Consider the following 22752-nt stretch of genomic DNA (forward strand, 5'->3'; position numbering starts at 1 on the left):
GTCGGTACCATCACCAGACACATCATACAAGACCAAAAATGGTGAGACACACCTCCTTGGTGTACTCCCCTCACACTAAGCAGGTAATTAGTTCCGTGTGTCTAACCTACAATTTTTCAAATCACCTTTCTTTCAATTACGTTGGTATACTTCAAGCCCACATCAACAACATGATTGATACAGTAGTATACTGGCTCCAATCTTATTCCCTTTAAATAGATCTTCAATACAGCATAAAGACTTCCTCTGATTGCCGGGACACACTGTCAGGCACCCCACTTTGAAATCTGTATGTTTATCTTTGGCATAAAATCTGTGGATTTGGATTGCTTGTGCATGCAAGGATGTGATTCTCACACTGAGTTGTAAGCTCCCTAAAGAATAACGTTGTTTATACCTGAGCCTACCACAAGACATATTACACTGTCAATAAATTAATCAAATATATAAATATTCATAGGCATAGATGAGTAAATTTTGGACAATAAGCTATGTTAATGCTAAACTTGCTCTATACCTTTATTAAATATTCTTCACAATAATTAACCCAGGAAAACAATGCATGACAACCCAAATTAAGGCAATGATTGCTCAAAAATATTTGCAGGTCTCTATCTACAATTTTGGTTCTTTATTTTAGGATTTAACAACTAACAATGTCTCAGAACACTCTACAATGTCAGATCATTTGATATAAAAATTTCCAAATTAATCATTATAGCAAGGATTACTCATTATTTGTTTTTATTATTATTACATCCTCTTGATATAACACATATCAGATATTTGATTCAAAATGAAAATTCAATAACTACATAACATGCTAAAACAAGGTAGTTATATAAATGGAAAACATTATTTTTTAAAATAAGTTGAACATTCTTGTCAATATTAGTGATTATGTTATGTAACAAGGAGACCTTCCAAAACAAAGAGGTCACAAAACATTGTTTATACACTATATTAACTATAAAATTTGTGCTCAGCAGCAAGCCATTAAGCAAATACAAATCAATTCTGTGAAACAGAATGTTATTTGAGATAGTGGGAAGGTTTATCATGAAAAATGCTTCTCTAATATCCAGGACATCTCCAATATCTGAGACATTCAAGATGAACAATGTTCCAGGTACCTCACCAGAAAAAAGCTTCTGATAATATATTTATGATGTTTAATGGAATAACACTCATTAATGGATACAAGGAGTATGAAAGAAATAACCACAAAATCAATGGAGGAAAAAAATAATAATCAAATTTTAGGATTTTTCTTCTGTAGAAGTTTTTTTAGAGCTTCTTTGACATCTTTGTTTCTCAGGGAGTAAATCAAAGGATTCAGCATGGGAGTGACTAGGGTGTAACACAACGAGGCCACTTTACTCAGCTCAGGAAACCTGTCAGGAGTGAGATACATAAAAAACACAGCACCGTACAGCACACTCACGACTCCCAGGTGAGAGCTGCAAGTGGAGAATGCTTTCTTACGTCCCTCAGAGGAGCGTATCTTGAGAACTGTGGACACAATATACAAGTAAGAAATAATAATAACTATGATGGTAGGCAAGATGATGATGCTGGATAAAGATAAGGAAATGATTCTAGAGATGAAGAGGTCAGAGCAAGATATCCTCTCAAGTGGGCGAGTGTCACAGTAAAAGTGGTCAATGGCCCGAGAACCACAAAAGGACAGAGTAAATGTTACGCTTGTCTGAAGAACCGAGCTGATGCAGCCACATAAATAGGAACTGGCCACCAACTGCGTGCAGAGACGTGCTGACATCTGGACAGAGTAGAGGAGTGGGTTGCAGATGGCAATGAAGCGGTCATAGGCCATGGCTGCCAGGAGAAATCCCTCTGCCACGATGAAGAGGGCAAAGAGACAGAATTGGGTCACACAGCCTGCAAAAGAGATGGACTTGCTCTCAGACCAGAAGTTGATCATGGCCTTGGGTGCAATAACAGACGAATAGAAGAGATCAATGAAGGACAGGTTGCCTAGGAAGAAATACATCGGTGTGTTCAGCCGGGGATCGGTCATAATAATGGTCATCATCCCAACATTCCCTAGGAGGATCATGGCATATACAAGCAGAAAGATCAGGAAAAGGAGAATGTGGAGCTCAGGGCGGACCCTGAAGCCTACAAGGATGAAGTCAGTCACTTCCGAGTGATTGTCTGTTCCCCTGTCACCCATGGCAGAAACCTGCTGAGAGGTACAAGGAAAAATAAATGAACTCTGGGCTTTGAACATAGCCCTTGACCATTGCAGATTTAGGATTACAAAGCTATTGTACAAACACTATTCTTATTGTGGCTTTCACAATATTTCTTAAGTGGCTTTCACATTTGCAAGCATCACTTCTGTGTGTTTCTGATTCATTATTTATTCAATAAATTCATTGTCATGAAGAGGTGATTGGAAGAGACCACAAATAATTTAATAGTTGACATTTGGGAAGGAATTACAGTGTCTGCATTTGTAGATATGAGGGCATTTAGTAGTCTCTTTTAGGAAATCTTAACTTTGAGGCTTTAACTCATATTACATGTAAACAGATCTAAATAAAGTGACTGACCTTAAATAAAAATTACTTAAGATGTGCAAATACTTTTCATAAGTAATGGAAACTTTGAATTCTGATATAAGTCATTTGCTCACTAAGATCAAAGTTGTGCACAAATAAACACAAGTATTATCGGGACTCACGTGCTAAGATGTCTCTCCCAGATGGGCATCCATAGCCTTTCCATAAAGTAAATTTCCCTGTGTTAACTCAGCTTGCAGTTTACAATTTTTAAGAAGAGGCTTCCAGGTAGTCTACATGGAAGAGTTACTTTAGAGAAAAATACTGAAAAGATACATATGAGGGATTGTTGACTGCATTCTTCTTTACCCTGGATATGACTTTCATAGCTGTCACACTTTTAACTGCCATTTACAAGACAGCTCAACGGAGAATTTGAACTGCTTGTAGTAAAAATATGGTAACATTTTCCATCTTCTGAGGGTTCCATGTGCTTGGTTCTGCCTAAATAACAACAACAACAACAATAAAGGTGCACTTTTGATATGCCAGCCACTTTTTTTCTTTTTTTTAATTAAAAAAAATTTTTTAATTTACCCATCCAAGTTAGTTACCATATAGTGCAACAATGATTTCAGGAGTAGATTCCTTAATGCCCTTACCCATTTAGCCCATCGCCCCTCCCACAACCCCTCCAGTAACCCTCTGTTGTTCTCCATATTTAAGAGTCTCTTATGTTTTGTCCCTCTCCCTGTTTTTATATTACTTTTGCTTCCTTTCCTTATGTTCATTTGTTTTATATCTTAAAGTCCTCATAGGAGTGAGGTCATATGATATTTGTATTTCTCTCACTGAATAATTTTGCTTAGCATATTACCCACTAGTTCCATCCATGTGGTTGCAAATGGCAAGATTTCTTTCTTTTTGATTGCCGAGTAATACTCCATTGTGTGTGTGTGTGTGTGTGTGTGTGTGTGTGTGTGTGTATACAACATCTTCTTTATGCATTCATCTATTGATGGACATTTGGGCTCTTTCCATACTTTGACTATTGTCAATAACGCTGCTATAAACATTGGGGTGCATGTGCGCCTTCGAAACAGCACACCAGTATCCTTTGGATAAATACCTAGTAGTCCAATTGCTGGGTAATAGGGTAATTCTATTTTTAATTTTTTGAGGAACCTTCATACTGTTTTCCAGAGTGTGCCAGACACTTTTCTAAATGCTTTTTAGTAGCTCATTTAATCCACACAACAATAATATGAGGTGAGTCCTATTATATTCCAGAAGGGGAAATTGAAATACAGAGGAATTAAGTCTGTTGATACCACCTACTGGTGTCAGAATCTGAATTTTTAGAGTAAAAACTTGGCTCCAGAATCCCTCCATTCTCATTCACTGCAGGATACCACCTTTTATAATAAGCCCTTCTGGTTCCTTTAGGTGACTTCCTTCTATTTGTACCTCAGAATTCAGTTAAAGTTTCTTATCTCCAAAATAAATTCTCCAATTATCAACCTAGGTTAAGACACTTCTGCATAGATCACGCTCCCAAGGATGGTAGCTATGATCACCACATTTTAATATGCATATTAAATATTCATAAGTTCTTCCTTAAGATCAAACTTCAAGCTGTCCTCCATAAATTCAGCACAGTGTTCTGTGTCTGGCAAATAGCGGTCAATATTTCTTATATAGATAATATATTGCATGATATTTGAACATGCAGGCTCAGAAAAACTTGAGGACTTTGAAATACTGAGGTGGTTAGCATGGGTTTAGATTTAAGTAAGGGAACAGCCAGTGCTGCTTCTCGCATTTACTAACTGGGACCTTGGACTAAGTGACTTATGTAACTTATTTGTTTCCTGTACAACATCCTTATGTTCCTTAAGTTACTGATGTAATTTTGCGGCAAGTTACTATACCAGTGTATCATCACATAGAGCAAGGATAAAACAACATAACTACCAAGTTTTCTTGGGGGTATATACTTAGACCATGCACATAAGAGGCACCTGGGTGGCTCAGCTGGTTAAGCGACTGACCCTTGATCTCAGCTCAGGTCATGATCTCATGGATTATGAGTTCGAGCTCTGTTTCAGTCTCTGCGCTGACAGCATGCAGCATGCTTGGGGTTCTCTCTCTCCCTCACTCTTAAAATAAATAAATAAACCTCATTTTAAATGTTTACTTATATTTTATAGAGAGAAAGAGAGCAAGGGAGGAGAGGCATAAAGAGAGAGGGAGAAAGAGAAAATCCCAAGCAGACTTCATGCTGTCAGCATAGAGCCTGAAGGGGGCTCAGATTCACAAACCATGAGATCATGACCTCAGCTGAGATCAAATGTCAGTTGCTTAACTAACTGAGCCACCCAGGTGCCCAAAATAAATAAATAAACTTAAAAACAGGATAATGCACATAAATAACTGAATATCATTTATCACAGAATAAACACTTGACAGATATTAACCATTATCATTTATCATATCTTTCTGTGTTCAATGCAACAATACACACCAAATAATAGGCACTAATTAGGCTGAAAATAAATAATATGTATATGGGCTTTTTTGGAATAAACCATTCTATGTTGAGGGAAAGAATCAGAGAAACTGTCAACAGTTTTAAAAGAATAAAGAAATCTGATAGAAGTATAATATTTTGCCCCAGAAAGAGATCACTGAAGAAAAGTGGTATGGTGTCTCCCTGTTATATTTTCATTATTCACCACCTCCACCGAAACTTAAATATGCAAGTAGTTCTATTATAAAAGAGCAAAATTTTAAATAGATAACACTTAGGTTCTGAGGAGACATAAGATACTTACTTAAATAGTGAGAAGAAAGCCTGAAGTCATCATGAAATATTTTTTAATCATATATTTTATTATTTCCTCTAATCTTTACTAGAGGTAAGAAGATATGTCATTTTAATCATCCAGATTTATTCCTATTGAACTTATTCTAATGTTAATAAGGTTATGCCTAAAGACATTTATATCTGGAAAAGGGAGTAGACAATAAACAAGTAGTCAGTTTGAGACTTAAAACTCTCATGTTTTAAGATGTACCCTTACCTTATATGGTTGGGTAATTTTTCAGATCCTGAAAATGAAGCAGCAGAATTCCAATGTTTTCCTCTTGTTATTCTTTTAATTGTAGAAGCATGAAGTTAATTAATGACTGTGCTACAAGTACTAAATAATCAGTATGTGAGGATAAAATGAATCCTCCCCCCGCAAAGAAATTCCAAATGCATGCTTAGTATCCAGATTTAGTTCTTCCTATAGAGAAATCGGACTAATTCCCCTTATTTCTCTATTTAACAACTATACTTTCCTTAAGCAGTTGACTTCTTGGAAAATGCTGTGGTCCTTTGTGGAAGAGACACAAGGTGAATTTTCTAAATGATGCTTTGCTAAGACTGAAACGGATTCATAAATTACAGTCTATGGTTTTGCAAAGTGAACCCAAGGGATCGATACACAGGATATTCTGTCCTTCATTCTTGGATGTTGAGTCCTTTTAAAGAAGTGAAGTGGATTGTCTTGGATATGTAAGAGGCCCCGAGCCATCTGGAATCTCCGATAATCTACCAGAATATCAGCACCAGTTATCCATCCTGCCTTTTGTTTTGGCCTAACAGTATAACTTTTTCAAATAATTACACCATTGAGGTTTCTCTAATCCTCTGAGAGATAGTTCTCCTGGGAGAGAAGGAAGTATAAGTACGTTATTAAAGTACCTAGGTGCCAGGGTCAAGCTCCATGAGGAACACAGATGCTCTAGATTTGGGGGTAGGGAAGAGAAGAAAGACAGAGAAAGAAAAGAAAGAAAAAAGGAGAGGAAAAAGAAGAGCCTAAACTTAGTAGGAGTCAAAATACATAAAGCATTTGTTTTTTCTCTTTTCCTTTTTTGTGGTGTGAATCCTTTGGGAGGAACCAAAATGATCTCTCAATCTGTGTAACTTCACTGAAAAAGAAGCATTTCAATTTATCATTACAGCAAAACTTGTCATAGGCAAACTGACATATATACCAAAGTAAATATTGTATTATGAAATAGTATTTAGAGATACTTGTATTCCTAATCATAAAGTTAATTTCCTTTTCACTTAAAACTCTCCATATTTATTCTTTAGCTATATTCTGTCATTGATAATTGACAATTAGAAGTACAAAAGCATACCATACTTGTTCATTAATATTTACCATCAGGCATGGTGGTGCTAGAAGGCATCCTGGAAAATTCCTTAATTACTGCTATACCTCCTCCTCTCTTTTCTATTAATATCGTTTGCTAATCACTATCAGTACCCAAAAGTATACAAAGCATTTTGTTTACCTGTCAGTTCAGTGAAATGAATACCCAGGAGACAGGAGCAATTGCTGTGACCCCCAGTAAAATTAGCCCTCTGTTGAGTAGTAAGTATAATAACTCAGCAAAATCCAATGTCATAGGGGCAGCAAGGAAAAAAAAGTGGTTAGCAGGTTTTAGAGTGGTAGTTGACATTCCAACATTGACCCACGGTACTTGGGCCAATAGTCACATTATGAAATAAATGAAATGACTGCCAATAGTCACATTATGAAATAAATAACCTCATATATTATTTGCTAATGCAGTATAAATACAATATCCTAGAGACAATAACCCAACTGTGTAAAGTGCTGACAGACAGTTATATCCGAAAACGGAGTCTTCAATAAGTGATTCTACCATTCCATGAGTTCACCTGATTCTGTCTGACGAGGTGATGATAATTCCTTTGAATCCCATGGATAGGAGTGTATCCCCTCACTTCTCTTCTTGTAAAGTGAGTGTCTTCCACCAAAGCCCTAGTTCAATAGACATGGTAACAAATAAGGCATTTGTTGCATCTCATATAGTGGTATTGACATAAGTAATTTGAGCAGGAAGGGCAAAATTATAACTAGAGCAAAGCCTAGACAAATCACTACTTCTTCTTCATGGAAAAATCAATGTAATCAAACTGAAGCATGATGACTGGCTGATAGCCCCAAGTTATACTGTATTTATCAGGAAAATTTTTTGTTGTAGTAAGAATATTTACCATGAGATCTTCCCCTTTAAAGAAGTTTTAAGTGTGCAACGCACAGTATTGTAACTATAGGAACAATGTTATACAACAGTTCTTTAGAACTCATTCACCATGCATAATTTAAATAAGTTGAAACCCATTGAATGGCAATTTCTCATTTTCACCTCCCCTCAAACCCCAGGCAATCATCATTCTACTCTCTGCTTCTATGAGCTTGACTTTTTCAGGTACCTTATATAATAGGAATTATAGAGTATTTGTTTGTGATTGGCGTTTTCTCTTAGCATTATGTCTTCCATGGTCATCTATGTTGTCAAAAGGCAGAATTTACTTCCTTTTTAATGCCAAATAAGTTTCCATTGTATGTATATTCAACATTATCCATTCATCCATCACATCTTGGTTTTCTCCCTATGTTTTTGATAATCATCATCAGAAAATTGTGCAATTAGCATGGTTCATTTCCAGGTTAGCCAATGTTGAGCCATCTGTGTTGTGACTTCTGTCTCTTCTACCATGGTTATATTATTGATAAGAACCTACTGAATGAGCAATGATAGGGATGGCAAAGAATCTGGAAGATAATGAATCAGTGCCTTCACCAGATTTTGGATAAGTTACCCCATATCTGATATGAATTACTGAGCATTCATATGGGAAATTGATATTCTCAATTCTTTTTACCATTCAGGGAGGTCTCTCTACAAACAGAACACTGTTCTGGATTCCTTCAATATTGTTGCTTTCAAATTCCTAGTTATCCACAGGAATTTACCCAAGGGATACAGGAGTACTGATGCATAGGGGCACTTGTACCCAATGTTTATAGCAGCACTCTCAACAATAACCAAATTGTGGAAAAAGCCTAAATGTCAATCAACTGATGAATGGATAAAGAAATTGTGGTTTATATACACAATGGAGTACTACATGGCAATGAGAAAGAATGAAATATCGTCCTTTGTAGCAACGTGGATGGAACTGGAGACTGTGATGCTAAGTGAAATAAGCCATACAGAGAAAGACAGATACCATATGTTTTCACTCTTATGTGGATCCTGAGAAACTTAACAGAAATCCATGGGGGAGGGGAAGGAAAATAAAAAAGGTTAGAGTGGGAGAGAGCCAAAGCATAAGAGACTGTTAAAAACTGAGAACAAACTGAGGGTTGATGGGGGGTGGGAGGGAGGGAAGGGTAGGTGATGGGTATTGAGGAGGGCACCTTTTGGGATGAGCACTGGGTGTTGTATGGAAACCAATTTGACAATAAATTACATTTTATTTTTTATTTAAAAATAAAAATTAAAATTAAAAAAACAAAAAGGCAAATTCCTAATTATCCACATAAACCACTAGCCTACTGACCCTAAGTCAGTGCAAATATGTGTCTGAGACTATATTCCAGACAAGAGAACAACTATGCAACTTAAAATTTTGTCTATTAAGAATATTTTCCTTACAAGTATCATAGGAAGTAACTTTGAATTGGACTAGAATGCTGCAGTAATAGTCCATTTCCAGCTGGTTATCATATCACATGAAGCACCACCTATCAACCTGACTCTATTTATTTTTTTCTCAGAAACTAATAATGGTAACATTCCAATATTTTTTTAAGTTTATTTATTTCTTTTGAGAGAGACAGAGACAGCATGAGTGGGGGAGGAGCAGAGAGAGGGAGAGAGAATCCCAAGCAGGCTCCATGCTGCCAGAGCAGAGGCCAATGCGTGTCTTGAACCCATGAAACTGTGAGATCATGACCTGAGTTGAAACCATGAGTCGAAGCTCAACCACCTGAGCCACCCAGGTGCCCCCTAAGATTCCAATCTTATCTCAGAATATCCACGACCTATGCTTAAATATTCACATAATGACCAGACAACTTTGATAATATTTTTGGAATTGCTTTCCCCAATTTAAGATCCCAAATTCAGAAGGAAAACAATTTTTAAAAGATGTTTTGTACTTGAAATATTTTTTGAGATTTTAAGATGGTTGCTCCATTTCCTTGTAATCCTTGATGAGATGGTAGTAACGAGTGAGAAAGTATGATATAAATAATTATTTACAATGGTTGTGCTTCCTCTGTTTAATTAGCCTATCGCAGTTATTTCAGTGGCCTTGTTTGCAAGTTCACAATATGGTTAATTGTGAGATCAAAAAGAAAAGCTCAATCTTCCTAAAATTATATACAGGTAAATGTTTATGATACAAATATATTTCATTGATTATATAATACTTATGATCAGTGGAGACATAGTCATGACCAATTTCCATAAAAGTATTATGTACATAAAAAGACACAAGTCATAAATATATACCACATTTCATTCTTTCTTGATGAAGGGGATAACTCATGGTTATAATATTCACCACACAAAAACAAGAAGTTCTAAACCCACATTGGTAGCCATCTTAAATATTAATAGTAAATTTAAAAACATTCTACCCTCATAATGTGTACACAAATTTCCTATTGAGAAGATAGTTATGTCTTAAAATATTGAGTGTTTTTCCTCTCTTACATTTTAAATTTGTTTTCTTATTTCATTGGCTATAATCTTTGGTAAATGAAGATGAGTCATTGGTAGTCACTTCTCTAATTTTTGGTTTCAAATAGAAGGCTTGTAACAGTTTCCCATTAAAATTATGTGTATAGAAGTTTTTCTTTAATTCTTATGTCTACCTTCAATTAGTTATGATTTTTTTAAAGTATCATATATATGTGTGTTGAATTGTATCAAATACTTTTCCTCACCTATTGGGAAAATTATGTTTTTCTTCTTCAATGAGAGTCTCTAGAACAGTTTCTCTATTCTATTCCCATTGATCTATTTGTTAATTCTTCCACCAATACCACACTGTCTGGATTAATATAGTTGTATGGTTGTGTATAGTTGAATTTGTATATATTTGAATGTCCTCTGATTCTGTTCTCCCCATCAGTATTGTGTTGGTTATTCTGATCTCTTGCATTTTTCATATAAACTTCATTCAATATCTAAAATTTGTCAAACACCAAAAAATAACTTGCTAGAGTTTTGATTGAGATTTCATTGAATAAATAGAGCAAGCTGGGAAAAGATGATATCTTGACAATATTAAGTCTTCCTTGCCTTGAACATTCAATCATTTTCCATTTATTCAAGTCTTTTTGTATTTGTTTCATTAGAATTTTATATGTTTCCTCCTAGAGATCTTGTACATATTTTGTGAGGTTGACATCTAAATATTTTATTGGGGGTAGTTATAATATAAATGGTATTCTGTTTTTAATTTTAAATTCTACTTTCTCATTCCTGGTCTATGGAAAGCAATTAACTTTTGTATATTAACCATGTATCCTGTAACACTCCTAAATATCCCATTAATTTTAGGAGGGTGTTTGGACAACTCTTTCAGATTTTCTACATAGACAACTATGTCACCTGTGGACAAAGACAGATTAATCGTCCTTTTCACTCTGTATAATGTTTATGGTAATTTACTAGGGCTGCCATAACAAAATACAACAGAATGAGTGTCTTAAACATCAATTTTTTTCTCCCAATTCTAGAGAGAAGTCCATGACCGAAGTGCCATAAATAAGGCTTCTCTTCTTGGATTTGAGATGTCTGCCCTTTTTCTCCCTCTTCACATGGTTGCCCCTCAGTGCATATGCACCTCTAGTGCCTCCCTGTGTGCCCTAATATCTTCCTATAAAGACACCAACCAGACTGTATTACAACCCACTGTAACAGACTTATTTTATTTAGTTCTTTGAAGGCTCTATCTCCAAACATAGTCACATACCAATGTGCTGGGGGTTAAGGCTTCAACATATGAGATTGGAAAGACGATATTCAGCCCATAATACCTTTATTTCCTTTTTTGTCTATTGCATTACCTAAAATTTTCAAAAGGGTGCTGAAGAGATGTGGTGAGAGGGGACAATCTTTGCCTGATTCCTATCTTAGTGGGAAAACTTCTATTTCAACACCATTAAATATAATCTCAGCTGTAGGTTTTTGTAGATGTTATTTTCAAGCTAAGGAAATTCCCCCTCTATTCCTAGTTTGCTAAGAGTTCCCTAACTTTTTATCTGTTGGTACCATCACCAGAAACATCATACAAAACCAAAAATGGTGAGGCACATCTCCTTGGTGTACTCCCCTCATAATAATTAGTTAATTAGTTCTATGTATCTCACCTACAATTTTTCAAATCAGCCTTTTTTTTCAATTACATTGGTATACTTCAAACCCACATCAATAACATGAACTATATAGGATTATGCTGACTCCAATCTTCTTGTGTTTATATACATCTTCTTTTGTTTATTTATTTTTTGTTATTTCAAGGTTTTATTTAAATTCTAATTAGTTAACATGTATGGTAAAATTGGTTTCAGGTAGAGAATTTAGTGATTCATCACTTACATGTAACAACTAGAGCTCATCACAAGTGTCCTCCTTAAAACCCAACATCCATTTAGCCCATCCCCCACTCACCAGCCTCCATCAACCCTCAGCTTGTTCTCTATAGTCAAGAGTCGCTTACAGTTTGCTTCCCTCTCTCTTTTTTCTCCTCTTACCCTATGTTCAACTGTAAATGCAATCAAGTCTTTGATTTCTCTTTCTACTGCTTCATTATTGATATTACAAATGCAATAGATATATGTACCTTGATTTTATATCCTGTGACTGTGCTGAATTCATATATCAGTTCTAGTAATTTTTCAGTGCAGTCTAGCAGATTTTCTACATAAAGTATCATGTCATCTACAAATTGTGAAAATTTGACTTATTTCTTGCTCATTTGGATGCATTTTATTTCTCTTCTGGTCTGATTGATGAGGCTAGGACTTCCAGTACTATGTTAGATAACAATTATGAGAGTAGACATCCCTGTTTTGTTCCTGACCTTAGAGGGAAAGCTCTGTTTTTCTCCACTGAAGATAAGATTAGCTGTGAATCTTCTGTATTTGACTTATATGATGTTAAGGTATGTTCCCTCTGTCCCTACTTTGTAGAGGGCTTTTATCAAGAATGGATGCTGTATTTTGTCAAAAGCTTTTTCTAAACCTATTGAGAGGATCATACAGTTCTTGTTCTTTCTTTGATTAATGTGATGTATGACATTGATTGACCTGAGAATTCTGAACCACCCTGGCAGCCCAGGAATAAATTTCACTTGATCATGTGAATAATTCTTTTAATGTGCTGTTGGATTTGATTTGCTAGTATCTTGTTGAGAATTTTTGCATTTGTGTTCATCAGGGATATTGGCCTGTAACTGTCCTTTTAGTGGAGTGTTTGTTTGGTTTGGGAATTAGGTTAATGCTGGCCTTATAGGATGAGTTTGAAAGTTTTCCTTCCATTTCATACTTAACAAAACATCCACAAACATAAAGAATGGATTACTATTTTAAAAAGTCTTCCTACTGAAGAATTCAATTGGGCTGGTTAAGCTTTGTAGATATACTTAGCAGATTTGCCCCCTCAGTGTGCTTTGAGGTCATGGGAAACTAGGAAAATGTCTGGAAACAAGAGCTTGTTTGTTCTTTTTTAATTGATTGTTGGTTCACTGTCTTTGAAAATTGCCTCCTTTAGTGGAAGATACTTCCCACACACATTATCATCTATCTAAGATTTCATTTGGAGTGAAATTCCATTCCATTAATGTTCTCTCTCTCTCTCTTTTTTTAAATGATTACTCCATTTCTTAATCTACCCCAAAATTGTATTTGTCTTTCTAAATTTTTTTTAACGTTTATTTATTTTTGAGAAAGAGAGAGACAGAGCATGAGCAGGTGAGGGTCAGAGAGAGAAGGAGACACAGAATATGAAACAGTCTCCAGGCTCTGAGCTGTCAGCACAGACCCCGATGCAGGGCTCGAACTCACAGACCACAAGATCATGACCTGAGCCAAAGTCGGATGCTTAACTGACTGAGTCACCCAGGCGCCCCTATTTGTCCTTCTTGTGTCAGGAAAAAGATTTCAGAGCCTGACAAATGCATCATTCTATTACATGTTAACCTCATATTCTTCTTTCTTCTATTATTTTTGTCCCTATGGTGACATACACTTTTATTGACACATTTCAACTGCTAAAGATAGAAGTGATTCTTGTTTGTATTTCTTTTTGTTTTGTTTTGTTTTTAAGATTTTCTTTTTTAATTTTTATTTATTTATTTATTTTATTTTTTAAAATTTACATTAGTTAGCATATAGTGCAATAATGATTTCAGAAGTAGATTCCTTAATGCCCCTTACCCATTTAGCCCATCCCTCCTCCCACAACCCCTCCAGAACCCTCAGTTTGTTCTCCATTTTTATGAGTCTCTTATGTTTTGTCCCCCTCCCTGTTTTTATATTGTTTTTGTACTCCTTCCCTTATGTTCATCTATTTTGTCTCTTAAAGTCCTCATATGAGTGAAGTCATATGATTTTTGTCTTTCTCGGGCTGACTAATTTCACTTCGCATAATACCCTCCAGTTCCATCCATGTAGTTGCAAATGGCAAGATTTCATTATTTTTGATTGCCGAGTAATACTCCATTGGATATATATACCACATCTTCTTTATCCATTCATCCATCGATGGACATTTAGGCTCTTCCCATACTTTGGCTATTGTTGATAGTGCTGCTATAAACATTGGAGTACATGTGTCCCTTTGAAACATCACACCTGTATCGTGTGGATAAATGCCTAGTAGTGCAATTGCTGGGTCATAGGGTTGTTCTATTTTTAGTTTTTTGAGGAACCCCCATACTGTTTTTAGTTTTCTGAGGAACCTCCATACTGTTTTCCAGAGTGGCTGCACCAGCTTGCATTCCCACCAACAGTGCAAAAGAGATCCTCTTTCTCCGCATCATCGCCAACATCTGTTTTTGCCTTTGTTGTTAATGTTAGCCATTCTGACAGGTGTAAGGTGGTATCTCATTGTGGTTTTGATTTGTATTTCCCTGGTGATGAGTGATGTTGAGCATTTTTTCTTGTGTTGGTTGGCCATCTGGATGTCTTCCTTGGAGAAGTGTCCATTAATGTCTTTTGCCCATTTCTTCACTGGATTGTTTTTTGGATGTTGAGTTGGATAAGTTCTTTATAGATTTTGGATACTAACCCTTTATCTGATATGTCATTTGCAAATATCTTATCCCATTCTCTGGGTTGCCTTTTAGTTTTGCTGATTGTTTCCTTCGCTGTGCAGAACGTTTTTATTTTGATGAGGTCCCAGTAGTTCATTTTTGCTTTTGTTTCCCTTGCCTCCAGAGATGTGTTGAGTAAGAAGTTCCTGCGGGCAAGATCAAAGAGGTTTTTGCCTGCTTTCTCCTTGAGGATTTTGAAGGCCTCCTGTCTTACATTTAGGTCTTTTATCTATTTTGAGTTTATTGTTGTATGGTGTAAGAAAGTGGTCCAGGTTCATTCTTCAGCATGTCACTGTCCAGTTTTCCCAGCACCACTTGCTGAAGAGACTGTCTTTATTCCCTTGGATATTCTTTCCTGCTTTGTCAAAGATTAGTTGCCCATACATTTGTGGGTCCATTTCTGGGTTCTCTATTCCATTCCATTGATCTGAGTGTCTGTTTTTGTGCCAGACCATACAGTCTTGATGATTACAGCTTTGTAATACAGCTTGAAGTCCAGGATTGTGATGTCTCCTGGTTTGGTTTTCTTTTTCGGGATTGCTTTGGCTATTCGGGATCTTTTCTGGTTCCATACAAATTTTAGGATTATTTGTTCTAGCTCTGTGGAGAATGCTGGTGTTACTTTGATAGGGATCGCATTAAATATGTAGATTGCTTTGGGTAGTATCAACATTTTAACAATATTTGTTCTTCCTACCCAGAAGCATAGAATCTTTTTCCATTTCTTTGTGTCTTCTTCAATTTCTTTCAGAAGCTTTCTATAGTTTTCAGCGAATAGATTTTTCACCTCTTTGGTTAGATTTATTCGTAGGTATTTTATGGTTCTTTGTGCAACTGTAAATGGGATCGATTCCTTGATTTCTCTTTCTGTCATTTCATTGTTGGTGTATAGGGATGCAACCGATTTCTGTGCATTGATTTTATATCCTGCAACTTTGCTGAATTCATGAATCAGTTCCAGCAGTTTTTTGGTGGAATCTTTTGGGTTTTCCATATAGAGTATCATGTCATCTGCGAAGAGTGAAGGTTTGACCTCCTCCTGGCTAATTTGGATGCCTTGCTTGTATTTCTGAAATACAAAAAATTAGATTTCATTGTTTCCTTTTCTTTCCTCTTGCCTTTTTTGCTGTTGTTGTTGTTCTATTTGGAGTTTGTAGATTGAAATGCACGTAGAGAACTCTATCTGAGCAGAGATTTTTCTGCCTTTTCAGAAATAGACAAATCTCATCAGAAATAGAAACATCTGTGCATATGAAGGATAGAAGAACACAGAAAAATTTAAATATGGGTATAAATGGAAAAAAAAGAAATGGGCATTGAAACAGGCTTGCATTGTATTTATTTAGGCTTATGCTATTATGATCATTAAATGCCTATAATGAAATATAGTAGAGAATAGAGAAAGAAAGTAAATTTAATTCTAATGTATGAATGGGTGGATTGAAACAAAAACAGATGTAAAAGGCTTATTTAGAGTCACAAAATTAAGCAGTGCAGTTGTTTACTATGCAATAATCTATCATAATACCCTAGAAGATACCATGCTAAGTGAAATCAGACTGATAAAACAGATACTATATGATTGCACTCATTAAAGGAATCTTTTTAAAAAATGAATGAACAGGAGAGCCTGGTGGCTCAGTTGGTTGAGCATACAACTCTTGGTTTTGGCTCAGGTCATAATATCATGGTTCATGGGTTTTAGCCCCATGTTGGGCTCCACGTGCTGCTGGTGGGGAGCCTGCTTTGGATTCTCTCTCTCTCTCTTTGCCCCTCCTCTGTTTGTGCCTGCTCTTTCCCTCTCTTTCTGTCTCAAAATTTAAAAAAATAATAAACTTAAAAAAATGAATAAACAAACAAAAACTAGAATTAGATTTATAAATACAGAAAACAAACTGATAATTGACAGAGGGGAAGAGGACAGAAAGTTGGGCTAAATGGGTGCAGGGAAGAGAGAGATACAGGCCTTCAGGTACAGAACGGGTAAGTCATGGGACTAAAAAGCACAGTACAAGGAATACAGTCAATGATCTTTTAATAGCAGTGTTACAGGTACTAGTAGCTATCCTTGTGGTGAGCATAGCATAATGTATACACTTGTCCAATCACCTGAAACTAATGTAACATTGTGTGTCAACTATACCCAAATAAAAAATTTTTAATTAAAAAGTTAGTAATACACTAGCATAACATGTGAAAGAAAACTGGCTTATGGTAAATCAAAAAATTGATATACAAAGGAAATGTCTTTTATAATTTTACAATTATAAAAGCTTATAATTCTATATATATATACATACAAGTATCAACACAATAAATTAAATTATATATGAATTAAATTATACAATGTCTCATCTTGTCTCATGTAATTTCTGTTGTTGTTACTGCTATGGTTTCACTAACTTTGACATACTTTTAAGACTCGTTGGGACTATGGAAGTATATCAGAGGGAATTAGGTCCAGTGTCTACAACGTCCACTTTCTTTAAATTATTAAATGTTAACAGGGGTGCCTGTGGAGTCTCAGTCAGCTGAGTGTCCAATTCTTGATTTTGACTCAGATCATAATCTCCCAGTTCATGAGATCATACCCCACATTGGGCTCTGTGCTGACAGCACAGATCCTGCTTGGGATTCTCTCTTTCCCTCTCTCTCTACCCATCCCTTGCTTGTGCTCTCTCTCTCTCTCTTTCTCCCTCTCTCCCTCAAAACAAATAAATAAGCATTTAAAAAATACATTAAATGTTAATAGAAATATTGACAGATTGATTTTAAGAGCCAGTAGAATGGCCAAAAGAGTCTCCAGGAGGGCCTATCAACAACAAAAATTCATGGTGTTCTTAAATTCATGTTTTGTATTAAAAAATTTTTCTTGGGGCGCCTGGGTGGCTCAGTCGGTTAAGCGTCCGACTTCAGCTCAGGTCACGATCTCGCAGTCTGTGAGTTCGAGCCCCGCGTCAGGCTCTGGGTTGATGGCTCAGAGCCTGGAGCCTGCTTCCGATTCTGTGTCTCCCTCTCTCTCTGGCCCTCCCCTGTTCATGCTCTGTCTCTCTCTGTCTCAAAAATAAATAAACGTTAAAAAAAAATTAAAAAAAATTTTTTTTCTTGTTTCAAGAAAAAAAAGGTAAAAAAAGAAAGATATAACTAAAGTTATCTAAAACTGAAGTATTAAAAATAAACAAATTAAATATAAAATATATTCTTAAGAATGAATCCATTTCTTACCTTGTAAACCCTGTACTATACGTGAAATCAATTAATACTTTTTCTTCAAAAGTATGAATAGCACACCTTTGTTTAACAGGAAGTCTTCCTGTAACATGGATTGTATTTCTTCACTGTTCAGATCAGACTCCAACTGCTAAGATGAACAAATACCAACAACAATTATAGTTTTCCCCTCTCTCTTTCCTTTTTTTTTTTTTTGAAGTTTACTGTACTTTTTCATTGATTAAGTCAACAGCCATACAGGGGATGGATCCTGATAGAAGTTCTTTCATGAGGAGGGAAACCAGAGGGTGTGCATTCCCTCTCCAAGAATTAACAGGAGACTAAGGTCTTTCCCACCAGTAATGCATTTGTATCAGAATGCAAAAGTAAAGTGAGAGAAGAAATGGTTAGTTAGAAATTCACCAGACTTTTAGAAAGTTAGAAGGGTGGAGGAGAAAGGCCAAGATGGTGGAGCAGGATGGAATTTTTTTGCATTTCTCTCCCTGAAATGCAGCTAGATCAACACCAAACAAAACATCTTGCCAATCTAGAAAATTGATCTGAGGATTAACTCAACAATGTGCATACCTTGAATGACAGACCTCAGCAGGTAGGCAGTGCAAAGAGGTGAACTGGGGAGGAGAGAAGGCACAGAGGGTAAGGAGCTGTTTTTACTCGCAGAGAGAGGACGGAGATAAGAAGAGTACTGGAAAGGCATTCCCCATGACAGCAGCTGGAGAGAAAGAAAAAGAGTGTAAACACCCATAGGGGAATAAGTAGGGGAGAAAGGAGAAGGGAGAGAGTTTGGATACCATTAAAACCCCTATGAACAGTGGAGCACAGACTCTGAAACTCTGCAGCTCAATACTTGGCAGAGCTCTGGTGGGAAGGGAAAATCCCCAGGAACAGATAGTGAGGTCCAAGATGTCCTTAGGGCCACACAGGGAGAGGCGGTACCCATGCTGAGAGGACATTTGATAGATACTGTGAAGCCTCCCCACAAGCAAAGGTCCCAGTGGACCCCTGAGAACAGCCACATTTGCTGGTGTTGGAACAAGGACATTAAGAAGCAGTGAATCTGGTGCCATATGTGTGTTGTGATTTACCATAATCCCTGAAACACTGCTGCTAACAATCACACAAACTTTTTCTGAGGTGGGCTTGCACCCAGTCTAAGTCTCTGGGCATCTGCTGGGGCACGGTCCTATGATCTTTCCCAGGGGTGGCCTGGCACCAGCCATTGCCTGGTGAGACCCTCTCCCTAAGGGAGTGAGTCAAAGCCCCAGGGCCCACAGAGGGAGGGTTTGGAAACACAGCTCCATTTGAGATAAAACTTGGGAGGGAGGTGCCAACTGGCAGGTGATGACTTGTCACAGACAGGGTAGAAGCAGAAATGGATGGAGGCCAGAGATAAAGGAGGGGTTCTTGATTGCCAGTTGGTGAGAGCACAGAATTCTGATACCAGAGACTGGGTAGCTGGGTGATGCCATTTTCACCTCCCTTGCACATGCACATACACATGTACACATAACCCAACAATCAACCCCAGTAAGCTAAGCAGAGCCATATAGTGGAGAACAGAGCTGTTACACCAAGCACTGTCCAACTGCACCAATCCTGCTCTAGAGGATCACCACAAGTTCTTCTAACTGCTTAGTTTACAGACTATAAAGTGTTTCATAGTTTGACTTCTAAGTGAAACTGGATGTAATTTCAATGGTATTCCATCATGTTCATCAGTCCATCTATTCATTTCTTTTCTTTTCTTTTCTTATTCTTGAATACATAAAGAGAATAAATTTAGTTTTATTTTCTGTTTTTATAAAAAGATTTTTCTTTAAATTTTTTCTACTATATTTTTAACTTTTTTGAATTTTTTATTCTATTTTACTTTCATCATTTCATTTTATTCTATTTTATTGTATTCATGTAATTAAGTCTTCAAACATTGTCCCCTTTTTTCCATTTTTTCTTCTTTTCTTTTCTCTTCTTTTCTTTCCCTTTTTCTTCTATTCTATCAATTCTTTTTCAGCAACCAGAACAAAACACACCTAGGATCTAACATCCTTTATTCGTCTTTTTTCTGTTTTTAATTTTTATTTTTTATCTTATTAATTCTTTTTCTTCCTCCAAAATTACGAAATGAAGAAATTCACCCCAAAAGAAAGAAAAGGAAGAAATGACAGAGACTTAATCAACACAGATACAAGCAAAGGTGTCTGAACCAGAATTTAGAATCATGATAATAAGAAAATTAGCTGGGGTTGAAAAAACATTGAAACTCTTTCTGCAGAGATAAAAGAAGTTAAATCTAGTCAGGATGAAATAAAAATGCTATAACTGAGATGCAATACTGAATGGATGTCACGGTGGCAAGGATCAATGAAGCAGAGCATCGAATCAGCTATACAGAGGACAAACTTATGGAGAATAATGAAGCAGAATAAAAGAGGGAGACTAAGGCAAAAGGGCACAAAATAAGAATTGTGAACTCAGTGAGTCATTAAGAAGGAATAACATCTGAACTGTAGGGATCCCAGAAGATGAAGAGAGAGAAAAAGGGGTAGAAGGGTTAAGTGAGCAAATCTTAGCAGAAACTTTCCCAACCTGGGGAAAGAAACAGACATAAAAATCCAGGAAACATAGAGAACTCCCATTAGATTAAACAAAAACCAGCCATCAACAAGGCATATCATAGTGAAATTCACAAAATACACACACAAGGAAAGAATCATGAAAGCAGCAAGGGAAAAAAGTCCTTAACCTACAAGGAAAGACAGATCAGGTTCTCAGCAGACCTATCCATGGTAACTTGGCAGGTAAGAAATGAGTGGCAGGATATATTTCATGCCAAATCAGAAAAATATGCAGCCAAAAATTCTTTATCCAGCAAGGCTGTCATTCAAAATAGGAGATAAAGAGTTCCCCAGGAAAAAAACCCTCAAAAACTAAAGGAATTCATAACCACTAAACCAGCTCTGCAAGAAATGTTAAGGGGGACTCTCTGAGGTGAAAAAAAGTGAAACAAAACAAAAAAGGCCAAAAGCAACAAAGACTAGAAAGGACCAGAAACTCCAGCTCTACAGGCAACATAATGGCAATAAATTCATATCTTTCAGTACTCACTCTAAACATCAATGGACTAAACACTCCAGTCAAAAGACATAGGGTAATAGAATGGATAAGAAAACAAGATCCACCTCTATGCTGTTTACAAGAGACCTATTTTAGACCTAAAGACACATTCAGATTGAAAGTAAGAGGATGGAGAACAATCTTTCATGCTAATGGTCTCCAAAAGAAAGCTGGAGTAGCCAATCTAGATTTTAAAAGAAAGACTGTAATAAGAGATGAAGAAGTGCATTATACCATCATTAAGGGGTCTATCCACCAAGAAGAATTAACAATTGTAAACAATTATGTTGCAAATGTGAAGCACCCAGATATATAAATCAATTAATCACAAACATACAGAAACTCATTGATTATAATACCATAATAATAACGGACTTCAACACCCCACTTATAGCAATGGACAGATCATCTAAACAGAAAATCAACAAGGAAACAATGGCTGTGAATAACACACTGGACCAAATGGACTTAACAGATATATTCAGAACATTTCATTCTAAAGCAGAAGAATACACATTCTCTTCAAGTGCACATGGAACATTCTCCAGAATAGATCACATACTGGGACACAACTTAGCCCTTAATAAGTACTAAAAGATCAAAGATCATACCATGCATGTTTTCAGACCACAACACTATGAAACTTGAAATCAACCACAAGAAAAAATTTGGAAAGATAACAAATACTTGGAGACTAAAGAACATCTTACTAAAGAATGAATGGGCTAACTAAGAACTTAAAGAGGAAATTGAAAAGTACGTGGAAGCCAATGAAAATGGTAACAACACAGCCCAAAACCTCAGGGACACAGCAAAGCCAATCATAAGATGGAAGTATATATCCAGGCCTTCCTAAAGAAAGAAGAAAGGTCTCAGAGACACAACCTAACCTTGCCCTTTAAAGAGCTGGAAAAAGAACAGCAAATAAAACTCCAAACCAGCAAAAGATTAGAAATAATAAAGATTAGAGCAGAAATCAATGCTAGCAAAATTAAAAAAAACAAACAGTAGAACAGATCAATGAAACCAGGAGCTAGTTCTTTGAAAGAATTAACAAAATTGATAAGCCCCTAGCCAGATGCACCAAAAAGAAAAAGGAAAGTACCCAAATAAATAAAATCAAGATTGAAAGAGAAGAGCTCACACCCAACACAGCAGAAATACAAACAATAATAATAGAATATCATGAGCAATTATATGCCAATAAAATGGGCAATCTGGAAGAAATGTACAAATTCCTACAAACATATAAACTACCAAACTGAAACAGGGAAAAATAGAAAATTTGAACAGACCCATAACCAATAAAGGAATCGAATTAGTAATCAAAAATCTCCATAAAACAAGAGTCCGAGGCTGGATAGCTTTCCAGGGGAGTTTTGCCAAACATTTAAAGAAGAGTTAACACCTATTCTCTTGAAGCTATTCCAAAAAATAGAAATGGAAGAAAAACTTCCAAACTCTTTCTATGAAGCCAGCATTACCTTGATTCCAAAACCAGACAAAGACCCTACTAAAAAGGAGAAATACAAACCAATTTCACTGATGAACATGGATGCAAAAATCCTCAGCATGATATGAGCCAAACAGATCCAACAATACATTAAAAAAATTATTCACCACGACCAAGTGGAATTTATACCTGGGACGAAGGGCTAGTTCAATATCCACAAAACAATC

General features: G+C 36.2%; 1 protein-coding gene across 1 annotated transcript; it reads right to left on the bottom strand.

The window, feature by feature from the left end:
• Positions 1-1252: 1252 nt before the first annotated feature.
• On the bottom strand, positions 1253-2209 carry LOC109261088 (olfactory receptor 9K2). The gene has a single exon (XM_019439610.2). The coding sequence runs from the start codon at positions 2192-2194 to the stop codon at positions 1253-1255; it is 942 nt and encodes a 313-aa protein (XP_019295155.2). The 5' UTR covers positions 2195-2209.
• Positions 2210-22752: the final 20543 nt, after the last annotated feature.

The sequence above is a fragment of the Panthera pardus genome, unplaced genomic scaffold (genome assembly GCF_024362965.1).
Source record: "Panthera pardus isolate Hobbes unplaced genomic scaffold, ASM2436296v1 HiC_scaffold_6, whole genome shotgun sequence".
Lineage (NCBI taxonomy): Eukaryota > Metazoa > Chordata > Mammalia > Carnivora > Felidae > Panthera > Panthera pardus.